We start from the raw sequence: 18630 nt of genomic DNA on the forward strand, positions 1-18630 counted from the left end.
ACCCAATGCTTCGACAAGGGAGTAGTTCTGATAAACTATATACTTCAGTATTTCATATGCAATACACGCGCACATTGAATAGCTCTCTGCAGCTCAGTGGACGTTTCCCGCGGTGTGACGCACAACGTCAGGTCACCACATATTTTGCGTAACATGTGATCAACTGTGTACACAGAGTTCACAGTTTCGCCTTTTCGTTTTATTACTTTGTACAATAAGTTAATTTTTAAAATTTTTAACTTAACGCGTCTTATTTTTTTTTAAAGTCTGCTCGGAATTACATTTTCCACAAATGGCTTGATATTCTCATTGTTTATTGATCGGTTAATTTTATTGCCGTATCAGATTGCGAAGCATTGTAATAAAACTAAAGTACCGATTTTAATGTTTTATTTTGAAACGTTTCATCATCCTGCGCGTTGTTGCCTGAGTAGGGACTGTGTAAAAAGTTCAGATCTAGTATTAGCCGAAACTGACAACAACAACATTGTTAATGTCATTTTCTTTTAACCTGTGTTGTTTATGGAGAAAAAAGTACGTAAAAACTACAATCAATACATAAAACGATTATTGTTTAGATGTTTAGATGCATAATGTCATGATGAGTTGTTCATCACATCATTAAATGATAGTAATTTAGAGATACTTCCTAACTCCTGTCAGTAGAAGCATGGCAGGTTACTGTCGGTTTACAGTGGTATTTTTATTCGGCCAGTTTTAAATCTTGTAAGTGGGGTTTGCCAAATTAAAAGGGCTGGGTGGTTTTTTTTTTTTAACTTTGGCCCTTCTGAATGGCATGAACAGAAGTGTCTTTTAGCAAAACGTCATGTTTCACACTACAGAGAGAGTCATGGCAGAAGAAAGTTCGAGTAGCAGTGTAGTTTCTACTGTTAACAGCCGTAGCTTTCATATCCGACAGGGCCTTTCCACTCAAGACAGAGGACCAAGAGGAGGGATATTCAGCCTGACAGATACGGAGGAGGACGTCCAGTTTGATAGTGAGTCCATTGCAATGTTATGTGCAGCCCCTTTCATTCATGAGTGTAGTCATGGCAAGAATTTGGGTTTATAAGCCAAGTATTAAGGTTATTTACTCTTTTTGTATGTTAATGACATTAAATATCATGTGGACAATCTGTCAAAGTAGTATGTCCAAATAACTAAATTGAGTTAATGCAGTTTTAAGATGTCCCTCCTCCTCCCTAATATTTCTTCTGTGGGACTTCTTAGGGGTGTGGGGGTAACTTGAAAATGTTTCAAGCTGATAAGTTACTTAGACCTTACCCACCCCTACTGTACACTCAAGATGCAGCATTGGTATATTTCTATTTGCTCAGCTGTTAAGTGAGTACCGTAAATGCTTGGTATCTAAATGGAGTCAGAGGAAAATGACATTATAGCTTTAATTGCCAGAGTTATTGCAGAAGGTAAGTAATCTCCATTCCAAGTCGTTTTAGACTCAGTTTGGTTAGGTTTCACTTATTTTGTGGATTTGATATTCAAAAATAGTCAAACATATAGGCTAGTATTCACCTTTTTTATTTGTCATATAAATGTAGCCTCAGACTCGGACAATAACTGTGAAGTGTTGCTGGCGGGGAGACAGTATCCATCGATCCAGGAATTTGCTTCTGTCATTCCCAACCAACTGCTGCTGGGATCTCTACTGGAACACTTGTGCTTTGTTTACGAGCATGATCCTACACGCTCACGCATGCTGTTCAAGGGTAGGTTGACACTGATACTGATACTGATATTTCTGTTATTTGTCTTACAGTTTTTTACATTTGCTAAGACTCTGAACCAAATTCTCAATAGCCTAAACCAATTTGTGCAAAACCTTTAACAAGTTCAGGCAGTTTAGACACTGTTTGCAGATCTCATTCACTTTTTTTTTTTGCAAAACTCTAAACACATTCTCTTGTAGATGATTCCTCCTATACACACACACACACACACACACACACACACACATTTGGAGTTGTGTTTAAGGTTTTGAGAAAATGAGTGATGGTTTCAAGAAATGTGTTTTAGCAATTCAGGAAAACTGTAAATTTTGTTTTCTTGAACACCTTCTGTTTCAGTGATAGGCCAGCGTTTAGCTGCCATGAACCTCCTGTCTCCACTGGCTATCAGTGATGAGTTTAGTACGGTCCGACTACAGCATAACCGGGCATTCACAGAGCTCCTGCATGCGACCAGCTCATCACTCTTCCCTCAGGTATTCCAACAGAATTCATCACTGATTTCATTTTTTTTAATGAGTTCTGTCCAGCTGTTGCTTTCATGAACAAAAACAAAAGACCTGTTTATCTTTTGGATTCTGCAGGAACATATATACTTGAGTACAGAAGGCCAGAACCTAAGGTGAAACCTTGACACTTGCAGCAGTTCCACTTACATTGCTTTGTAATACAGTACTGTTAAAGGCTTTGGGTCAAATGGGATCTGATTTTTTAATGTTTTTGAAAGAATCTCTTATAGTCATGCATTTATTTGTACCTTAATATGTTTTAAAATGTAATTTAATCCTGTGAAGGCAAAGCTGCATTTTCAGCAGCCATTACTCTAGTCTTCAATATCACATGATCCTTTAGAAATTATTCTAATATGCTGATTTGGTGCTCAAAAAACATGTCAATGTTAAAAAAATCAAATGTGCTTCTTAATATTTTTGTGTAAATTTAGATTTTTGTTTAATTATTAATAATTGTTTTTTAAGTTCAAAAGAACAGCATTTACTTAAAAATAGAAATGATCATTTGTAATGTTTTTAGTGTCACTTTTGATCAAATTAATGCATGTATAAATATGCTGAATAAAAGTCTTACTGACCCAAAACTTTTGAATGGTAGTGTACAGTACATTAACATTTAAAATAACTGAGATATACTTATTTATTCTAGAACCAAAGATGGTCTTTTCCAAGCACAGACATCTCGTTACCTTAGTGAATTTGAAGAAATTGCAACACTGGGTAAAGGATCCTATGGCAAAGTGTTTAAGGTAAGAAGATGTTATGATCATATTTTACTCCAAATATACTAAACACTTGACTTGAAGGTGCATACTGAAAACAGTAACACTGTTTTAGGTCACAAACAAGCTTGATGGTCAGGAATATGCAGTGAAAAAAATTCTCATCAAGAAAGTAACAAGAGATGACTGCATGAAGGTAAAGTATGTCAGATTCAGTTATTATAGTAGCAATTTACCCACCAAATCTATATGATTTAGTAATAATACACCTTATCGCATCTGTTTTTATCTCCTTGCAGGTTCTTAGAGAGGTTAAAGTTCTCTCCAGCCTTCAGCATCCCAATATTGTTGGATATCACACAGCATGGATGGAGCATGTTCAGCCTGCAGTGAAAAGTAAGTTTGATTTGCAGATATAGCCATTTGAATCACGCTTTGCTTTTATTCAGTATTTTCTAAAGCATAAAAAAAATGATACACGCATGTACAGTTTTCTGTTTTTCTCACTAGATCCAAAATCCCTTGTTTCACAAACATTTCCAGCATTAGAGAAACCTTTACAGAAAGATGGGTAAGATGGTTTGAACATTTTTTACCCCCAACACAATTAACTAATTGTAACATGTTTACAATAGCAAATTGAAAATGTGTCTTGCTTCAGGTGCACACAGGAAAACACTAACAGCAGCAATGGATCATCCATTGTTTTTGAACATTCTGAACAAGCAGAAGCCAAAGAAAATCAGGTTGCATTAGAGAGCCTCTCAGTGAAACCCTCAACTTCAAAAGAAGAGATGGGACATGCTGTTTGCCCAAAAAATGTCCGCAACCCACAAAACTTTGTTCCATGTGTGTTTCTGGGAAAGCCTCGTGCTACGGTGAACAAATGCCCAGCAGCTAAATGGGACAGCTCAACACTCTCAGAGGATGACCTCAGTCAAAACAGACTGGAATTGAACAATAACTCTTACATTGATACAGATGCTCCTGAATGGTCCGAAACGCAGGCACACGAGGTATGTGGTTCATTAAACCCTAAATATAACAATTAATTTAAATGAGGAATAAGTCTTTTGTAATCTTTTATGTTTTTCATCAGTTTTTCTTGTTCTGGTCTATAGGTTCAGTTCCACTTAATGCTTTATATACAAATGCAGCTGTGTGAGCGATCTTTGAAAGACTGGATACAGGAAAGAAACTCAAGGATCACAGAGGGACTTTTGATGTCAGTAGGTAAGATTACTTTATTCGTGAGTTACTATAGTTTACATAGGAGTTTGCACTTCTTTCTTTACATGCCATTAAATAGGTTTTTTTTTTTGGAAGTTTGTCTTATAAATTGCTAAGATTTCATTCCTTTATATAACATTTATATAATAAATAAAGAAGTCACTTGTATACACCCTTTTCCTGTTTTTGCATTGGATGACACACGGGCTGAACAGGAAAGACAAGAAAAGTCGATTTCCAGAATCTTTCATGCAATCACAGATTTTTTTTCAGCATTTAGTCACAGCATATAATTGTTTTGTTGGATTATTTTAGCATTTTTAAGCAATACATTTATCCACAGATCCTTGTGAGTCAATTGACTCTGAACACGCATTGAAAATTTTAAAGAAAATACTTGAAGGAGTGGAGTACATTCATTCCCGTGGTATCATGCATAGAGACCTTAAGGTATGTGTACTTATTTTGTTGGTTTGCATAACTTGGTATTGTTCATCACCACACATATCTAGTACATGTCTGGCTTGGAACTGGATGTACATTAGTCTGCATGGGAGGAGGCCTAGTGTTTTGATAACAGATATTGGGCTGGTGTGGCACAACAATTTGCAAAGTAGGTTGGACTTTTGCAAAGCAACATAATTTAGTAGGCAAATGGCTTGTCCTTTTCACTTTCCACCCTGTTCTTTGTTTACAGATCCATTTCGCAATGCTTAAAAATTACCCATAAGTGTCGGCACTGATTAGTGTGCCGACATATACAGTGCATCTACGCTCACGGCTACCCGAGTTCAATTCCCATCTCGAGGTCTTATGTCGATCTGCTCCCCTCTCTCTACCCAATGCTTTCCTTTCATTTCTCTACTGTCTGAATAATAAATGAATAAAAAGCCCAAAATATAACTTAAAAAACAATTTCTTTATTTTATTTACTGATACATTTAGTTGCCTCTTGACAGTTCTTGAAAGCCAGCATGGCATTTAACAGAATCAACTATTTCAAAATCAAATTAATTGCAGATATTCACTTTGACAAACTCTGTTATTGTCCTTTATAAACCAACTCTGTATCTGTTTGTCACAGTAAGGTAACACAGTATTTCTCATGCATCTCTTCTGGATACTTTGTCATATAAGCATTAATTGCTTTCTCAGAAGTATTTTTAATCTATATAATATTAAGCCTGAATACCACTTGGATCTGCACACATTTTTTAATCAACAAAAGGCAAGAACACATCATTACCTATGAAACAAATGTAATGATTCTGATGTGTTTAAGATGTTAAAATGGTTTAACATACTAATTTTGGATATTTATTACTGGGGATGTGTAGTAATAAAAATATAAAAAATGCTTTTAGTGTCTGTTTGTTGCAAGTTAAAATGTATATTTATTTACAGCCTAGAAACATTTTCCTTCATGGACCTGAGTGTCATGTGAAGATCGGGGACTTTGGATTGGCTTGCCGGAACTTAATAATGGACGAACATGAACAGCTGCCCTCCAGCTCTCAAGCAGGTGTAAACACAGGTGAGACCTCTTCTGTATTCACAAGAGTAAATGACAGTTATTTTAGTTATTACAAATTCTGAACTAAAATACATTTAAATAAATACATTTTTACTTTGATTATTCTCATTTTCCCATTTGTTGCAAAACTACTGCTGAATTATTGTTAGGTAACAGTAGATGGCAGCAGTGATTTAATACAACCTTGCAATATAATTTCTCATTGCACTTTTTACACTAGACTCAGCTCACACAAGTGGAGTTGGAACTTTTGTTTACGCTGCCCCAGAACAACTTGAGGGTTCTCACTATGATTCAAAGGTAAGGAAACTGTAACTGTAAGTTCACTGTTTTTTGGGCTGTACTTCAGTTTGTGGCTGTTGCATCTTAGGCACATATGCTCAGTGTTTGTTTCATTTGTGCAGTCGGATCTGTACAGTGTAGGAGTGATTGCGTTTGAGTTATTCCAGCCATTTGGGACCGAGATGGAGCGTGTGCACACACTTGGAGAACTACGGCAGGGCAAGATCCCCAACATGCTGTCCAAAAACTGGCCACTTTTGGCAAAGTATATAACCCTACTGACCAGCACTGATCCTTCAATGCGACCAAGTGCATCTCAGTTACTTCAGAGTGATCTCTTCAGCACCAATGACATGGTATGTGTAGCTCTAATGTTTTTTTACCCCCAAAATGGAACAAAAAACAAATTTCCATGCATGTTCACATTTTAGTTACTTTGAAAAAAAAATTGACCTTTTAACTTTGTTTACATTCTTTATTTTAGGTTATTCACAGTTTGAAACGCAAGATTGATGAACAAGAAGAGGAAATTTTTCAGCTCAGGAGACAGATCAGTGAGCTACGGATCTCTCAAAATGCAATACACAGACCAGAAAAGATATAATAATAGTAACTCTTTTGAACTGCCATAAATGCTCAATATTTGTACATTATGTGAATTGATGTTTGGAGATGGTTGTATGTGTGAGGTCTGCTCTGCTTGTATGTATATAAAAGAGTGCCATATTTAACTTGACAAGAGGTTTGTAAAGTAAAGTCCCATGCCAATAGTGCATTAGTCTTCATTTATCTGACTCTTTAAAGTGGAGTAAATATTACCTCAAAAGTAAATAGTATTCTTAATATTCATGACAATTATTGTAAATATGAATAATACCCAAAGGTCATAGATAACTAGATAAGGCTACAAAACTTATTTTAGCAAGAAACATATACACACACACGCATAGTTACATTTAGTTATTTAGCTGATGCTTTTATCCAAAGTGACTAACAAATGAGGAGATATTATATATATATATATATATATATATATATATATATCATAGACTGTATTAAAAAAAAAAAAAAAAACGTACACACACTAATGACGTTACTACAGAAATATATAATACAAATATGCAACACAAAAATTAATACTTGCAATGACTTCATTACATTTTAAGTTTAATTATTATTGCTTTCATATCACTAAAATAACTTTTGTAGCCTTATCAATGACCTTGGTATTTTTAATATTCATGATAATGACGCAATATATGATACTGAAGCCGCACAATTTAAACTTTAAATTAGAAATAACACGATGACATTTACATAAGAAAAAAAAAGTATGTTCATGGTGGACACAGAGATGCCACAACCTACCGTACGATCCACCAATACCCACCCATTACAAACTTTAAAACGCCTCTACAGTAATGCAAATGTGCACGAAACACTACTCTGAATTTATCCACGGAAGCTGTTTAAAGCGTTATAGTAAAAGCGATTCTTTCTTAGTCGACGAGTTGACAGCAATAAAGACATTAACTGGCTTGACGGCAGCGTTCAATAAGGCCACATCCACACAACACTGGGTTGGCTGACATTACGAAAGTACCCGGATGGATCCGTGGGGAAACTACGTCATTGTTCACCGCCGGACGCTCTTTGGATTTTAGAATGGATGAACTCATTTAAATTAATCATAAATTTACAGGTACGTGTATTATTTGATTTAAATATCACATATGATTGCTGCAGGTGATTTTTGGAGAGCGCGTGTTGTGTGGTTGCGTGGCACGAAATTGAAAACACCGGGTTTCGCAATGAGTCTTTCGGCGGCGTTGCCTCCTCGGCCACGGCACCGGTGAATTTTAAATACCGTGCTCCTCCTTTCTACCTGTTTTCGATTAAAATCGAAATTTGGCTAATCACATTTAGTACTATTGTATTGTTTATGTTAATGAAGGGACAACCCACATATATCAACATCTTCTTGATTCACAGACAGGCTTCTCGAAGTGCGTGACCATGTTCAAGCCGCGTTCCATCTGTATTGTTACGTTTCGCCGTTACCATGGCGTTTGTAGCTACAACACGGCGCTCTTTAAATCAGTCCTAACTTCTCGCGCCAACAAAAAAGGTGGCTAGCCACGTTAGATTTCACTGACAAGTATTTCGCATTCTTTTAATACCACTACAAATACATTTATTCGTAGTCTTTCGTGTATAAATAACGTGTGGCAGAGGCCTATCTCGCCCGCGAAGCCTTTAGCCGAGCACGCCAGATAACAGTTGGCGGACGTGCGGAGAGAGTGTGTACTACAGGATCATTTCCTCATGCAAAAATCACAAACGGAACCGCCTCTGTAGTTGAACTGTGTTTTAAGTGTCATAGAGTCTGACGACCTAATCGAAGGTACACACATTTGTCTGAGGTTTTATTGTGGAACGTGTTGATGTGACAGTTTACTGTAAACTATAGCGATAATGAAGTAGCCGAGGCCACGGGCCCATGCTGGCGCTTAGCTCAATAGATCAGCACACACCGGCTAGTACACCAACACTTATTTAGCTTAGTCTATCAAATCTTGGTTGGCTGTTCATAAGGAAATAAATATGTACAATTTTAGATGTTGTTTTGCGTCATTAGGGCCATCTAGTGTGTTTGGAGTTCAACGTTCACTTACATTTGTTGTCCTTTCACTTTGGCGCGATGTCTTCTCGGGCATTTAACGTAACTCGTTGTCTTCTTAGACGCTTTATTAGTGATATTTAGTCTTTTTTGCACTGTATTTACTTGTTCCGAAGTTATGTGACTATATGTCTTTTTATGAAGGGATGTGGTTTTTAGTTTGACAAATATAGATTTTAAACCTAAATGGCTGGAAGGAATACTATTTATTTAATGTCCCGAAAGGCAGTATTTTTATATTTAAAAAATGGCGTTACTGTAAACGGTAACAGAAATCTTTAAAATGGTATAATTGGCAAATATCCGTGTTGTTTACATTGACCTCGTGCTGTAACGTGAACAGCGATTGATGCTGCTTACATATTATTGTTCTGACCTGATTAGCTAAATTTGTTGTGACATTGTTGATGAATATATCCGTTTGTGTTTAAAACTATATATTTTATTAGAGGAAGGGAAAGTCAGAGGCAGTTTACACTATAGACATCTTCACTTCTGAGGAGCAAAGCAACTTTGTGCTAGAGTTTTGCTTTCCTCTCAGGTACCTGTTGCATTTGACACTAGCTTTGCCTGAACCTGTGCCTTTAAAACCACTTCACATGCAAATGCAAAATCTGTCTGTCTTGTCAAAAATGATTGAGTTGAGACACACGTCTGTTTTTCCACAGAAAATGAATAATGACCATAGTTGACAAGCCTCCAGAGAAACCTGACCTGGAGTCAGTGCGGTGCAAGCACTCCAGCTCCCTGACACCTTTCTCCTCCAGAGACATGGAGAGCAGTAGTTCGAGCTGGAGTGTTGGCCCTTCTGCCACTGAGCATTCAAGGGCCAAGACTGCCTGTATGGCCCCGACCATTGGAGTGACTGTGAACGGTAGTAATAACACAGCAATTCAAGTCGAAAGGCCCAGAGAGCAAGGTGAGTGCTTTTCTTTACTGTTGATGTTTAAAGGTTGTATCATCACTTTTAAAGTACCACAGTAGTTTATTGTATTGTTTGTGTAATATATGTCTGTGTTTCTTTTTTTTTGGACCATGCAGTGGTCATGACCAGTGGGGATGGCATTGCTCTTCCTCAGAAAGTCCTGTTTTCTCCAGACCGGCTTTGCTTGAAATGGAACCAGGGCCAACGCGTTGGAGCAGGTCTCCAAAACCTGGGCAACACCTGTTTTCTGAACTCTACCCTGCAGTGTCTGACCTACACGGCTCCCCTTGCCAACTATATGCTGACCAGAGAGCATTCCAAAACATGTAAGTGTGCAAGATTTTTGCAACATTGCACATGTTGGCATGGCTTTGTTCTAACAATGTACATTCATCCTCTTTACGTGCAGGTCATGAGCCTGGGTTTTGCATGATGTGTACCATGCAAACTCACATCACCCAAGTTTTCGCCAACTCTGGAAATATCTTTAAGCCTCTCGGTGTGCTTAATGAGCTAAAACGTGAGTGCTCAGTTTAAGATATAACATTTGCTTAGAAATCATGTGACAAAATTACAGTTTACCCCCACTAAACTAGTAATAAACACTCAAGTGCTATATAAAAAATCACAATTCCAAATATGGTGCCAAAACACTTTTAGTGCTAGATAATTGTTGAGGGCTTTGACAAGATAATTAAGGTTAAACCTTGAAGTTTGTATAAAAACAAGCGACACTGCCAAGGTGCTGGAGTTGAGCGATAAGGAATGGTCCAGGATGATCTAGTTATTTATAACATGGACCACTGATCTTTTGTTCTTATCCTCAGGGATTGGAAAGCATTTCAGATTTGGAAGTCAAGAAGATGCTCATGAGTTCTTGAGGTACACAGTGGATGCTATGCAAAAGTCCTGCCTGCCTGGAAACAAGTGAGTTCCCACAATTCAATTTTGTTTGCCAGTTTACTGGGATTATAAGGCATGAAATAAAAATGTCTTCATTCATCAGTGCGTTAACTGTAATGACTGCATACTTATATCCAGTCTAATACTTCATTATTTTAACTTATTGTCAGATTGGACAGGCAAACTCAGGCAACCACTTTTGTACATCAAATATTTGGGGGTTATCTGAGATCCAGAGGTAGGTCATAAGATTTATGTTTATCTTGATTTAGTTTAAGGTTAATTTTATTCTTTCTGAATTGCACATACAGTATTGCTTATAAAAAGACACCTCTAAATTTAGTGTCTTGAAGTTTGATTTATTTTATATGTATGTTTTTTGAGACTTTGTGCAATGATGGAATATTTAATGTGTGCTCCAGATACATCTGTTGGTACATTAATGCACATTTCTTTTTCACAGTCAAATGTTTGAATTGCAAAGCTGTCTCAGATACTTTTGACCCATACCTGGATATTTCACTGGAGATAAAGGTGACCGAAAGTTTTCTTGACAAACTTATCTTACAGCTGAAGCAAGTAATTTTTAGCGTGGCTTCAGTAGTGACTTTTTTTTTTTTTTTTTTAAATGTTTATTTGCAGGCGGCTCAGACACTCAGTAAGGCTTTTGAGCAATTTGTTAAGCCTGAGCAACTTGATGGGGACAATGCTTATAAATGCTCCAAGTAAGTTTTCCGTGCATATTAACACCACATCATTGTATTACCCAAATTCAATTTTTGCGTGTACAGTTACCATACATTTGAGCATTGTCCACTCTTGACAAGGGCCTTCTTTCAGTTGTAACCTGTTTTATGACTTTAATTTCTTCTAAATAGATTAGTGCATTTAGAGACCAAATCATGTGTCCATGTGGAATTGTTTTATTTTTATATTTTCACTTTCATTCAAGCTTATAGTAATATTCTTTTATCTTGGCAGATGTAAGAAAATGGTTACTGCCTCAAAGAGATTCACCATTCATCGCAGTTCTAATGTTCTCACCATCTCACTGAAGCGGTTTACCAACTTCAATGGAGGAAAAATTACAAAGGTACGCTGCATAAAGGTCATAAGACAAAAGTTAATTTTATAGCTGCTTGCTAAGATACTAGACAAACTGGTGTGACCAGATTAATCATTCATATTTTCGAGATGTCTTGTTGCAGGACCTGTGATAGGGCTAGGTCAATGTGCTTAAATGAATTAAATACATTTTTAACAGCATTAAAATGTCATCAGTTAATGCATTAATTTTGGCAGCCTTAAATATGATGATTCTCAATCCTTCACAGGATGTGAGATACACAGAGTATCTAGATTTGCGCCCATTCATGTCTCAGTCTCATGGGGACCCACAAATCTATGCTCTGTATGCTGTGCTGGTTCATTCTGGCTTCAGTTGCCATGCTGGACACTATTACTGCTACATTAAGGTAAGTCATCAAGTACAGACCTGCATTCTCTTTATTATGTGCTTACAACTTAATATCTGTATGATTAACTTGATCCTGTATTTCAGGCTAGCAATGGGCAGTGGTATCAGATGAATGACTCATCGGTATCTCTCAGTGATATAAGAACAGTGCTTAATCAGCAAGCTTATTTGCTGTTCTACATCAGGTAAAGGTCTTAATTCACTTCCCGTGACTTAAATGAATAATTTGTGTGTTTGGCGCTAAGGGTAGTCTCATCTGATCTGTAAAATGCTTATTTTAATTTAGGTCACCTGATGCGAAAAATGGAAGTGATTTTAGCCAGATGAATCATACTCCAGGCCAGTCATCTCCTCGACCATCCATTCCAGCCAAGATGAATGGGCCTCAGTACACCTCCACATCCTTCATTGGCCCTCAGCTGCCACCCCATATGCTAAAGGTACTGCAAGACAATAACGCATTTGAACAAATTACAATGGTTCAGCAAATTAGCCTAAGCTAGGTTTGCTGCTTCCCTTCACCTTTTCACTCTTTGTGCACTTTGCAGAACTCGTCGTACGTAAACGGGAACGGTTCTTCAAAGGAATACCATGGTGGCTCCAAACCCAACAGAAGTTTATGTGGTGTGACCAAATTAGGCTCTGGCCTATCTCATACGTCCTCTTCTGCATCTGCATCCTCTTCTACTTCACTTGTTCGGCCCATGGGCATTCCCGACTCATCCAAGAGGCCCAAGTTGACTTTTATTATTGGGCAGAACAAGCCTGTGAGACCTACTCAGACCCAGTCAAGCCCTAACTGCTCTTTATCTTCAGCCTCTCACCCTCAGCCCACATCTTCCAGCACCTCAGTGTCTACCTCAGGCTTCTCGCAGGTCAATGGAACTCACACTGGAGCTTCTTTCTTGGTTCCTTATGGTCAGGAATCATCTGAGGAATCCGACCAAGAGGCTGGAGCCTTGGAGAACGGATCAGTTAAGCCTTATCTTGCTCCCAAGATAACCAATGGGAATGGGGTAAAGGATGACACCCAGTCCCACAATTCCAGTTCACTGCCTCAGCTTACCCCGAAGACAAATGGATCTAATAGCTTTCCAGAGTTACATGTGCGAGAAAATGGATCAGGAGCTGCCCACAAATCCCAGAATGGCCTTCCCAAAGCCAATGGTTTTAATCATGCTGATAAGGTACATACTTCAAATGTAAACTTTTGGCCTGTATATTACTTATAAAGGCTCATATTTCCCCCTATATATCTTTTTTTTTTGTTTGTTTTTGCTAAAGAAGAGCGTTTTATTCCTTTTTTTTTCAGGTTGTGGGTGCACCACATTCTTCATCACAAATTACTAATCAATCTAATAGTTCAGACATGCAATTCAGCGTAAAGCCTGGAAACAGTGAGTCAAGGTGAGATGCTCAAACACCACATTCTGTTTTTATTTATTTTTTACTGTTGTGTTGTTTGATCTTGTAATGAATATCCATGTTTCGTAATGTACACTGCTGTGATGCCTAAATGTACTTGTAGCCAGTGTTGTTTTAGAAATATTTACTAAAATATTTACTATTTTCAGGTGGTTGCCAAGGCAGCATAACTAATTTGAGTTTTTTTATTTTTTTTATTTTAACTTCATTTCATTTAACAAATGTAATTTGTAAAAGTTTTCATGATTAACAATAACGACTGCTTGTAGCATTTAGAATTATCAGTTTTAGTTTTTATTCCCGTCAAAATACAATAGAATTTTAATTAGGGTTGTGCCGGTTATAACTGCCCCACCACCACAGTACCACCGGCTATGGTACTGCAAAACACATTTTTGTGCATATGAATTATTTTTATTTAATTTTTTTGCCGTGAATAGTAAGCCAAGAATGACGCACAAAACCTTATTTACAAAAGAAATAATTGGTTAGCAGCCAGATGGTACATCGTGACAGAGTCCTGCACGCAGGCCCACGAATACCCTACGGGTGAACCTCTAATATTTGATGTAACTGGTGGAATAATATTTATGTGTCGGGTGCTGTGCGGGTGTGGGTAAAACGGATGGGCGGGTTGTGGGTCCAATAGCAAGACTATTTTGACTCAATCCAGTACGGGCTGGTAGGTAGCTGCTTTCAAATGGTCCCATGCTTGTGTTCATGCTCTGTCTGAAGGCCGTTAAAGGCTCTGTGATGTAATTTACAGTATGCGCAATTTGTTCAAAATGGATTGTTCACATGATGTAAGTAATAGTTTTATATTGTTTACACAATGGATGTAGTGTGCGCTCTCCTTTTATTTATTTTTATTTCTGTTAACATGTTGATCTGCGTGTCAACATGTTTTTGTTTTTTCTTAAATGCATTAACTCAGAATGACTAATGGTTTATTGCTTGTGATGCATGAGAAAATAGTTTTATTTACCTCATGTAGGAGATGTAATGCTTGCAGTTCGGGTCATGGTTCTTATGTCAGGTGGGTTGGGTCGGGTAGAGTACAGAATTTAATTAGGGTTGCTGTTGGATAATTACTGCAGGTGTGGGTTCATCAAACTCTGCATCGACCATGCAAACATGGATTCATGTGAATGAGCCCATAAATTTGAATTAACCAAATGCAACTTTGTCACAATTTGAGTGACCAGCCCACAAAACAGAACACAAAGTATTATTAAACTTTTAGAAGTTTTTTTTTTTTTTTTAATTCTGTAAATGTCAGTCTACACAACAGGTGAATATTTTATTTAATTTTTTTTGACAAGTGAGACATTACTGGTCACATTATGCACAGGGGTTATTTTATTGAAACTTTTAGGTTACAGCCTATGGGCCATTAATGGTTTCTGGCCATAAAATAAAAACTGCTTAAGAGTATCAGCCCTAACTTTAATATTAGTATATACCTAGTTATTCATTTTTAGCATTAGCAAGTTTCTGATGTACTAAACGGTCTTTGGGTTTTCTTCATTAATTCATTTATTCATCCGTCCAGCAGCTCAAGTACTGATGGCCAGCCATGTTGCTCACCTTCAAGAAAAAGGATGAACCCTTCTTCAGACTCTTCATCTCAGTCTGCTTCACAGGTACAACCTGCATCTGCATCTGATGCATCATTGGTCTCAAAAACTGCGGACACTGACCTTCATACCCAGACAGCTTCAAAAGATGAGCCGATTCAGGGCCATGACGCCCATGCAGAGGCTGGCATGTCAGATCTTCAGGGCAACAACAGTCTCAGCATCCATGTTGGTGATGGTCACACAAGTCCACACAGGTTAAAGGAAGAGTTCAGGTGCAGTGAAGGAGAAAGCAAAGAGTCAAAGCCATCACACTTAGACAAGTTTGGCTCTGGAGATGGACGGAACGAGGATCGGAATAGGGTTTTAGAGCGGCCACACTTTTCTTCAGCTGTGAATGACAGGGACCGGTACAGGTACTATAGGGAAAACAGAGAAAGAAGCCGGAGCCGCTATGGTCATAGCTATCGAGAGACTCATCCCTTTAGAGAGCGTTCCACCAGTAGAGACCGGCATCACAGAGATCACTGGGACAGATTCTCACATCACCGTCGAGAGCTCCACCATTCCCAAAGAAGACCCAGAGAGGAACGCGAACGGAGTAGGGATAGGAGATTTGTGAGTGACGCTTATCGTCCTTCTGGATACCATAACCGGGACGGATATTCCAGTCACAACCATCGTGGGGTGGATGGTGGCTATGGAAGGATGTCCCATACAGTGAATGGTTCAAAAGTAAGACCCTCATCTCCACGTTCTGTCAGCCCACTGCCTGGATATTACAAGCGGAAACGCAGTCCATCGGCTGATGCAAGACAAAGCTCTGATGAGTGCAGAGCGAAGAAATACAAAAAGAAAAAGAGAAACAAAGAAAAGCACAGGTGAATCATTTTTACTAGAATTCCTTGTTAGTGCTTTCTTTTGCTCTGGATTTATAGATTTATTCAAGAAAACTTAAGTGGTCTTGTATTATAGTGTCTTACAAAAATATTTTAACAGCTGCTTCACTGCTTTTTAATTTGAAAAACTTAAGTTTTGTTTGAAAAATTTATGTCATTGACCATTTAATATTTGAATGGGTGAGAATTTAAAACCATTGAGGACTATTAAAATTCTAGTCAAATTATCATTGTGACTTTCCACTTACAGGCACTCGGAGAAGGACCCATCTGAGGGCAATGAGGATAGCAGCTCCAAGAGACATAAAAAGAAGAAAAAGAAAAAGAAGAGGAGGGAGGATGAGGAGAGGCCTCACACTAGGAGAGATGTCACTCCGAGGCGAGAAGAGTATGATTCTAGAGCTAGGAACGGTGCAGAGAAAGGAAGTCTGCACCACAGCTCTGAGTCTCTTCACAGTGTCCACCGAGACCATATGGAGGACCAGCAACAGCTCAATGGACACAAAGGTGCTTAATATTTAACAGCTTAGACTTGATGTCTTTTTGAACAGAGCAAAGAAGCAGCAAAGCATGCTTCAGGCAATAGCATACTTTTGTTTTGCACATTTTTACTCATCTAGGTCACTTTTCACACTTAAATCAAATGGTGAAAAAGAAACCAAAGCATGATTTTAATATTAAAATTTGCATTGTGATTGATATTTTCATGGCAGCTAAACGCATTTCCCTTGAAAGTTATCATTGCCATAAGTTTTTTTCCAGTGAGCTCTGCCGAATGCAGTTTAAATATTACGCATACAAATGAAGTAATATGCAAACAATTGTTTAGGTGCTTTTTGATTGAAATATTTAAATTAATATTACAAATAACCCATGCTGTCTTTTATTTTCCATCATGTGCCAGAAAAAAATGTGTTTGTGTTTCATATAGAAGATATAAACAGGGCCTTTTGAGTGATTTGGTTTATCTTTGTGACTTTTCACATTGCACGGGGTCAAAGCTTAGTAGTCTCTTATAGATGGCACTGTTAACACTGAAATGGTCAAGTAAGCTGATGGTATCTTCTGATACATACAGCATTAAATCGGTTGAACCGGTTTGCCGGTAATTGACTACATATTTACAATCTGGATTTTATGCAAACCCTCCCCAGGCTCACATACATCCACAATCACACTTTTGATCTCGACACAGTATTGCACATTCACTCGTAAATGTCATTTGGGGGAAAAAATTAACTAATGTATTTTGTATAACTGTATTTGTGTAATGTATTTTTTTTTTCTTTTTCTTCAGCTAATGGCCTGAGCTGTTACAGTGCAAGTGAACTTGATCATACTGGGATGGATAAATATATTGATCATTCTACCACTGTCAACGGCACAAAGACACTCTCAAATGGAAATGGAGATATGGACGGTGTATATCACAGGACCCTTTCAGATGTTGAAGTGAGTAAACTCTATACATTTTATGACTCAAACACAAAAATACAGGATTCTAAGCTAAAGTAGCCATATTTGTAAATTATCAAATGTAATTAAAATTGTATACTACACTGTGAAAAAAAAAATATATATATATTTTTCTTGCAATATAAATGCATTAATTTTGTATGTATTTTTTATGGTTGTTGTAGTTGCACAACTCTGACTGATCTCTGGTTTTCACAGAAAGCCACACATCCTCACTAAAGGGAAGGTGATTTCTTACACCTAAGGTAAGAAATTTTATTTTTGCAGTTTTTAAAAAAATGAATAAATAAATTCAGCTCTAATCATCTCGTTCCTTCTCTCTCTATTTGAAGACTCTGAAAACCACCCATGCAAGCATGTGAAAAACAAAATCTACAGCTACAGTTCCTGACATGGTGCTTAACATTTAGAACATACTGTATTTTTACCACGAGATGAATTTTAAAGTTTCATTATTTTGTCTTTTCCGTTTTTCTTTATTTTTAAGGCTATGGATTTTATAGTACACTGTACATAAATGAACTTTGATCATGGAAAAAAAAAAATTCTATATAAAGTTAATATATGCGATTAAAACAAAAGCCTGGAGCTTAACATCAGAATTGCTGCTCAGACATACAGACTCAGGATTTTCTCACTTGTGAAGATGAGACAAGCGCTCCCTTTAAGGAATTGAACCTGGGAACGACAAGAACATTTATATGCTGCATCGGCGGAGAAAGACTGCTTGTCTCTTGGCTTCAAGTTATGATGTCACCATTTTCACATATCGGTTGTGAGAACTGTCTCAAAGGAGCAGCCTTTGCTAATGCTACATGTGCACTTACATCACAGTTAACCTGGACACACTTGAGGACATAAGATGTTTGCTTTGCTGTCTCTTGTCCCTCTCTTTTTTTAGCATCTCACTGTATTGCTCACTATCTGAAATTCCTCAATCAAACCTATCTAGAATGCAAGTTCATTGCATCTTTTGTTTTTAATTCTCACTGTTAAATTTTCTTGAATCCGCTTTGATTTTAGTCAAGATAATACTGTGAATTTAAGTTGAACTGTACTATCAGTTGTTTGTTTTGGTCCTGTATCAGGAGTTCAATAGAGACACTTTCTGTAAAGCCACTCGTAATGTAGACTGTTCTCTGAACATGTCAACTTTTTCTTTTCTTCTTCAGCAAAATGAAATAGACATGAAAATGGTTATATTCAACTTCATTTTACTGTAGCATGTCAAAGTAAATGTATA

At 37.5% G+C, this 18630-nt stretch overlaps 2 protein-coding genes across 10 annotated transcripts; both read left to right on the top strand.

Moving 5' to 3' along the window:
• Window positions 1-5: 5 nt before the first annotated feature.
• On the top strand, window positions 6-6810 carry eif2ak1 (eukaryotic translation initiation factor 2-alpha kinase 1). 4 transcript variants are annotated; one of them, XM_058793201.1, is made up of 16 exons: window positions 6-131; window positions 920-998; window positions 1560-1727; window positions 2085-2221; window positions 2330-2367; window positions 2907-3006; window positions 3095-3175; window positions 3279-3375; window positions 3490-3550; window positions 3641-3995; window positions 4101-4212; window positions 4553-4659; window positions 5614-5743; window positions 5964-6043; window positions 6148-6381; window positions 6510-6810. In XM_058793201.1, exons 1-16 carry the CDS (start codon window positions 6-8, stop codon window positions 6627-6629), a joined length of 2025 nt encoding a protein of 674 aa, XP_058649184.1. In that variant the 3' UTR covers window positions 6630-6810. The 4 variants fall into 4 exon arrangements, with proteins under 4 accessions (XP_058649184.1, XP_058649186.1, XP_058649185.1 ...); XM_058793203.1 differs by lacking the exon at window positions 6-131 and adding an exon at window positions 150-534; XM_058793202.1 differs by lacking the exon at window positions 6-131 and having other exon boundaries at window positions 568-998.
• Window positions 6811-7187: 377 nt separating this feature from the next.
• usp42 (ubiquitin specific peptidase 42) lies at window positions 7188-18305 on the top strand. Of its 6 annotated transcripts, XM_058793196.1 has the most exons (20): window positions 7965-8429; window positions 9155-9246; window positions 9374-9624; window positions 9747-9956; window positions 10040-10150; window positions 10458-10557; window positions 10704-10771; window positions 10997-11067; window positions 11176-11258; window positions 11515-11626; window positions 11868-12008; window positions 12095-12195; window positions 12297-12450; window positions 12559-13197; window positions 13323-13417; window positions 14988-15893; window positions 16162-16418; window positions 17209-17363; window positions 17586-17632; window positions 17720-18305. In XM_058793196.1, the coding sequence occupies exons 3-19, from the start codon at window positions 9384-9386 to the stop codon at window positions 17604-17606; spliced, it is 3465 nt and encodes a 1154-aa protein (XP_058649179.1). In that variant the 5' UTR covers window positions 7965-8429; window positions 9155-9246; window positions 9374-9383; the 3' UTR covers window positions 17607-17632; window positions 17720-18305. The 6 variants fall into 6 exon arrangements, 5 of the variants coding, with proteins under 5 accessions (XP_058649178.1, XP_058649180.1, XP_058649179.1 ...); XM_058793195.1 differs by lacking the exons at window positions 7965-8429; window positions 9155-9246 and adding an exon at window positions 7188-7727; XR_009273628.1 differs by lacking the exon at window positions 9155-9246 and having other exon boundaries at window positions 7963-8429; window positions 17552-17632.
• The last annotated feature ends 325 nt before the right edge of the window (window positions 18306-18630 follow it).

Source organism: Onychostoma macrolepis, chromosome 12 (assembly GCF_012432095.1).
Source record: "Onychostoma macrolepis isolate SWU-2019 chromosome 12, ASM1243209v1, whole genome shotgun sequence".
NCBI lineage: Eukaryota > Metazoa > Chordata > Actinopteri > Cypriniformes > Cyprinidae > Onychostoma > Onychostoma macrolepis.

What these genes read in the sequence shown, in the direction of transcription:
- eif2ak1 (XM_058793201.1), top strand. Translation starts at nt 6, where the DNA reads ATGCTTCGACAAGGGAGTAGTTCTGATAAACTATATACTTCAGTATTT. An exon ending in ACAGAAGGCCAGAACCTAAG is followed by an intron (nt 2,368 to 2,906) that starts GTGAAACCTTGA and finishes TATTTATTCTAG; the next exon opens with AACCAAAGATGGTCTTTTCC. An exon ending in CCGAAACGCAGGCACACGAG is followed by an intron (nt 3,996 to 4,100) that starts GTATGTGGTTCA and finishes TCTGGTCTATAG; the next exon opens with GTTCAGTTCCACTTAATGCT.
- usp42 (XM_058793195.1), top strand. Translation starts at nt 9,384, where the DNA reads ATGACCATAGTTGACAAGCCTCCAGAGAAACCTGACCTGGAGTCAGTG. An exon ending in TGTGCTTAATGAGCTAAAAC is followed by an intron (nt 10,151 to 10,457) that starts GTGAGTGCTCAG and finishes TCTTATCCTCAG; the next exon opens with GGATTGGAAAGCATTTCAGA. An exon ending in ATGGAGGAAAAATTACAAAG is followed by an intron (nt 11,627 to 11,867) that starts GTACGCTGCATA and finishes AATCCTTCACAG; the next exon opens with GATGTGAGATACACAGAGTA.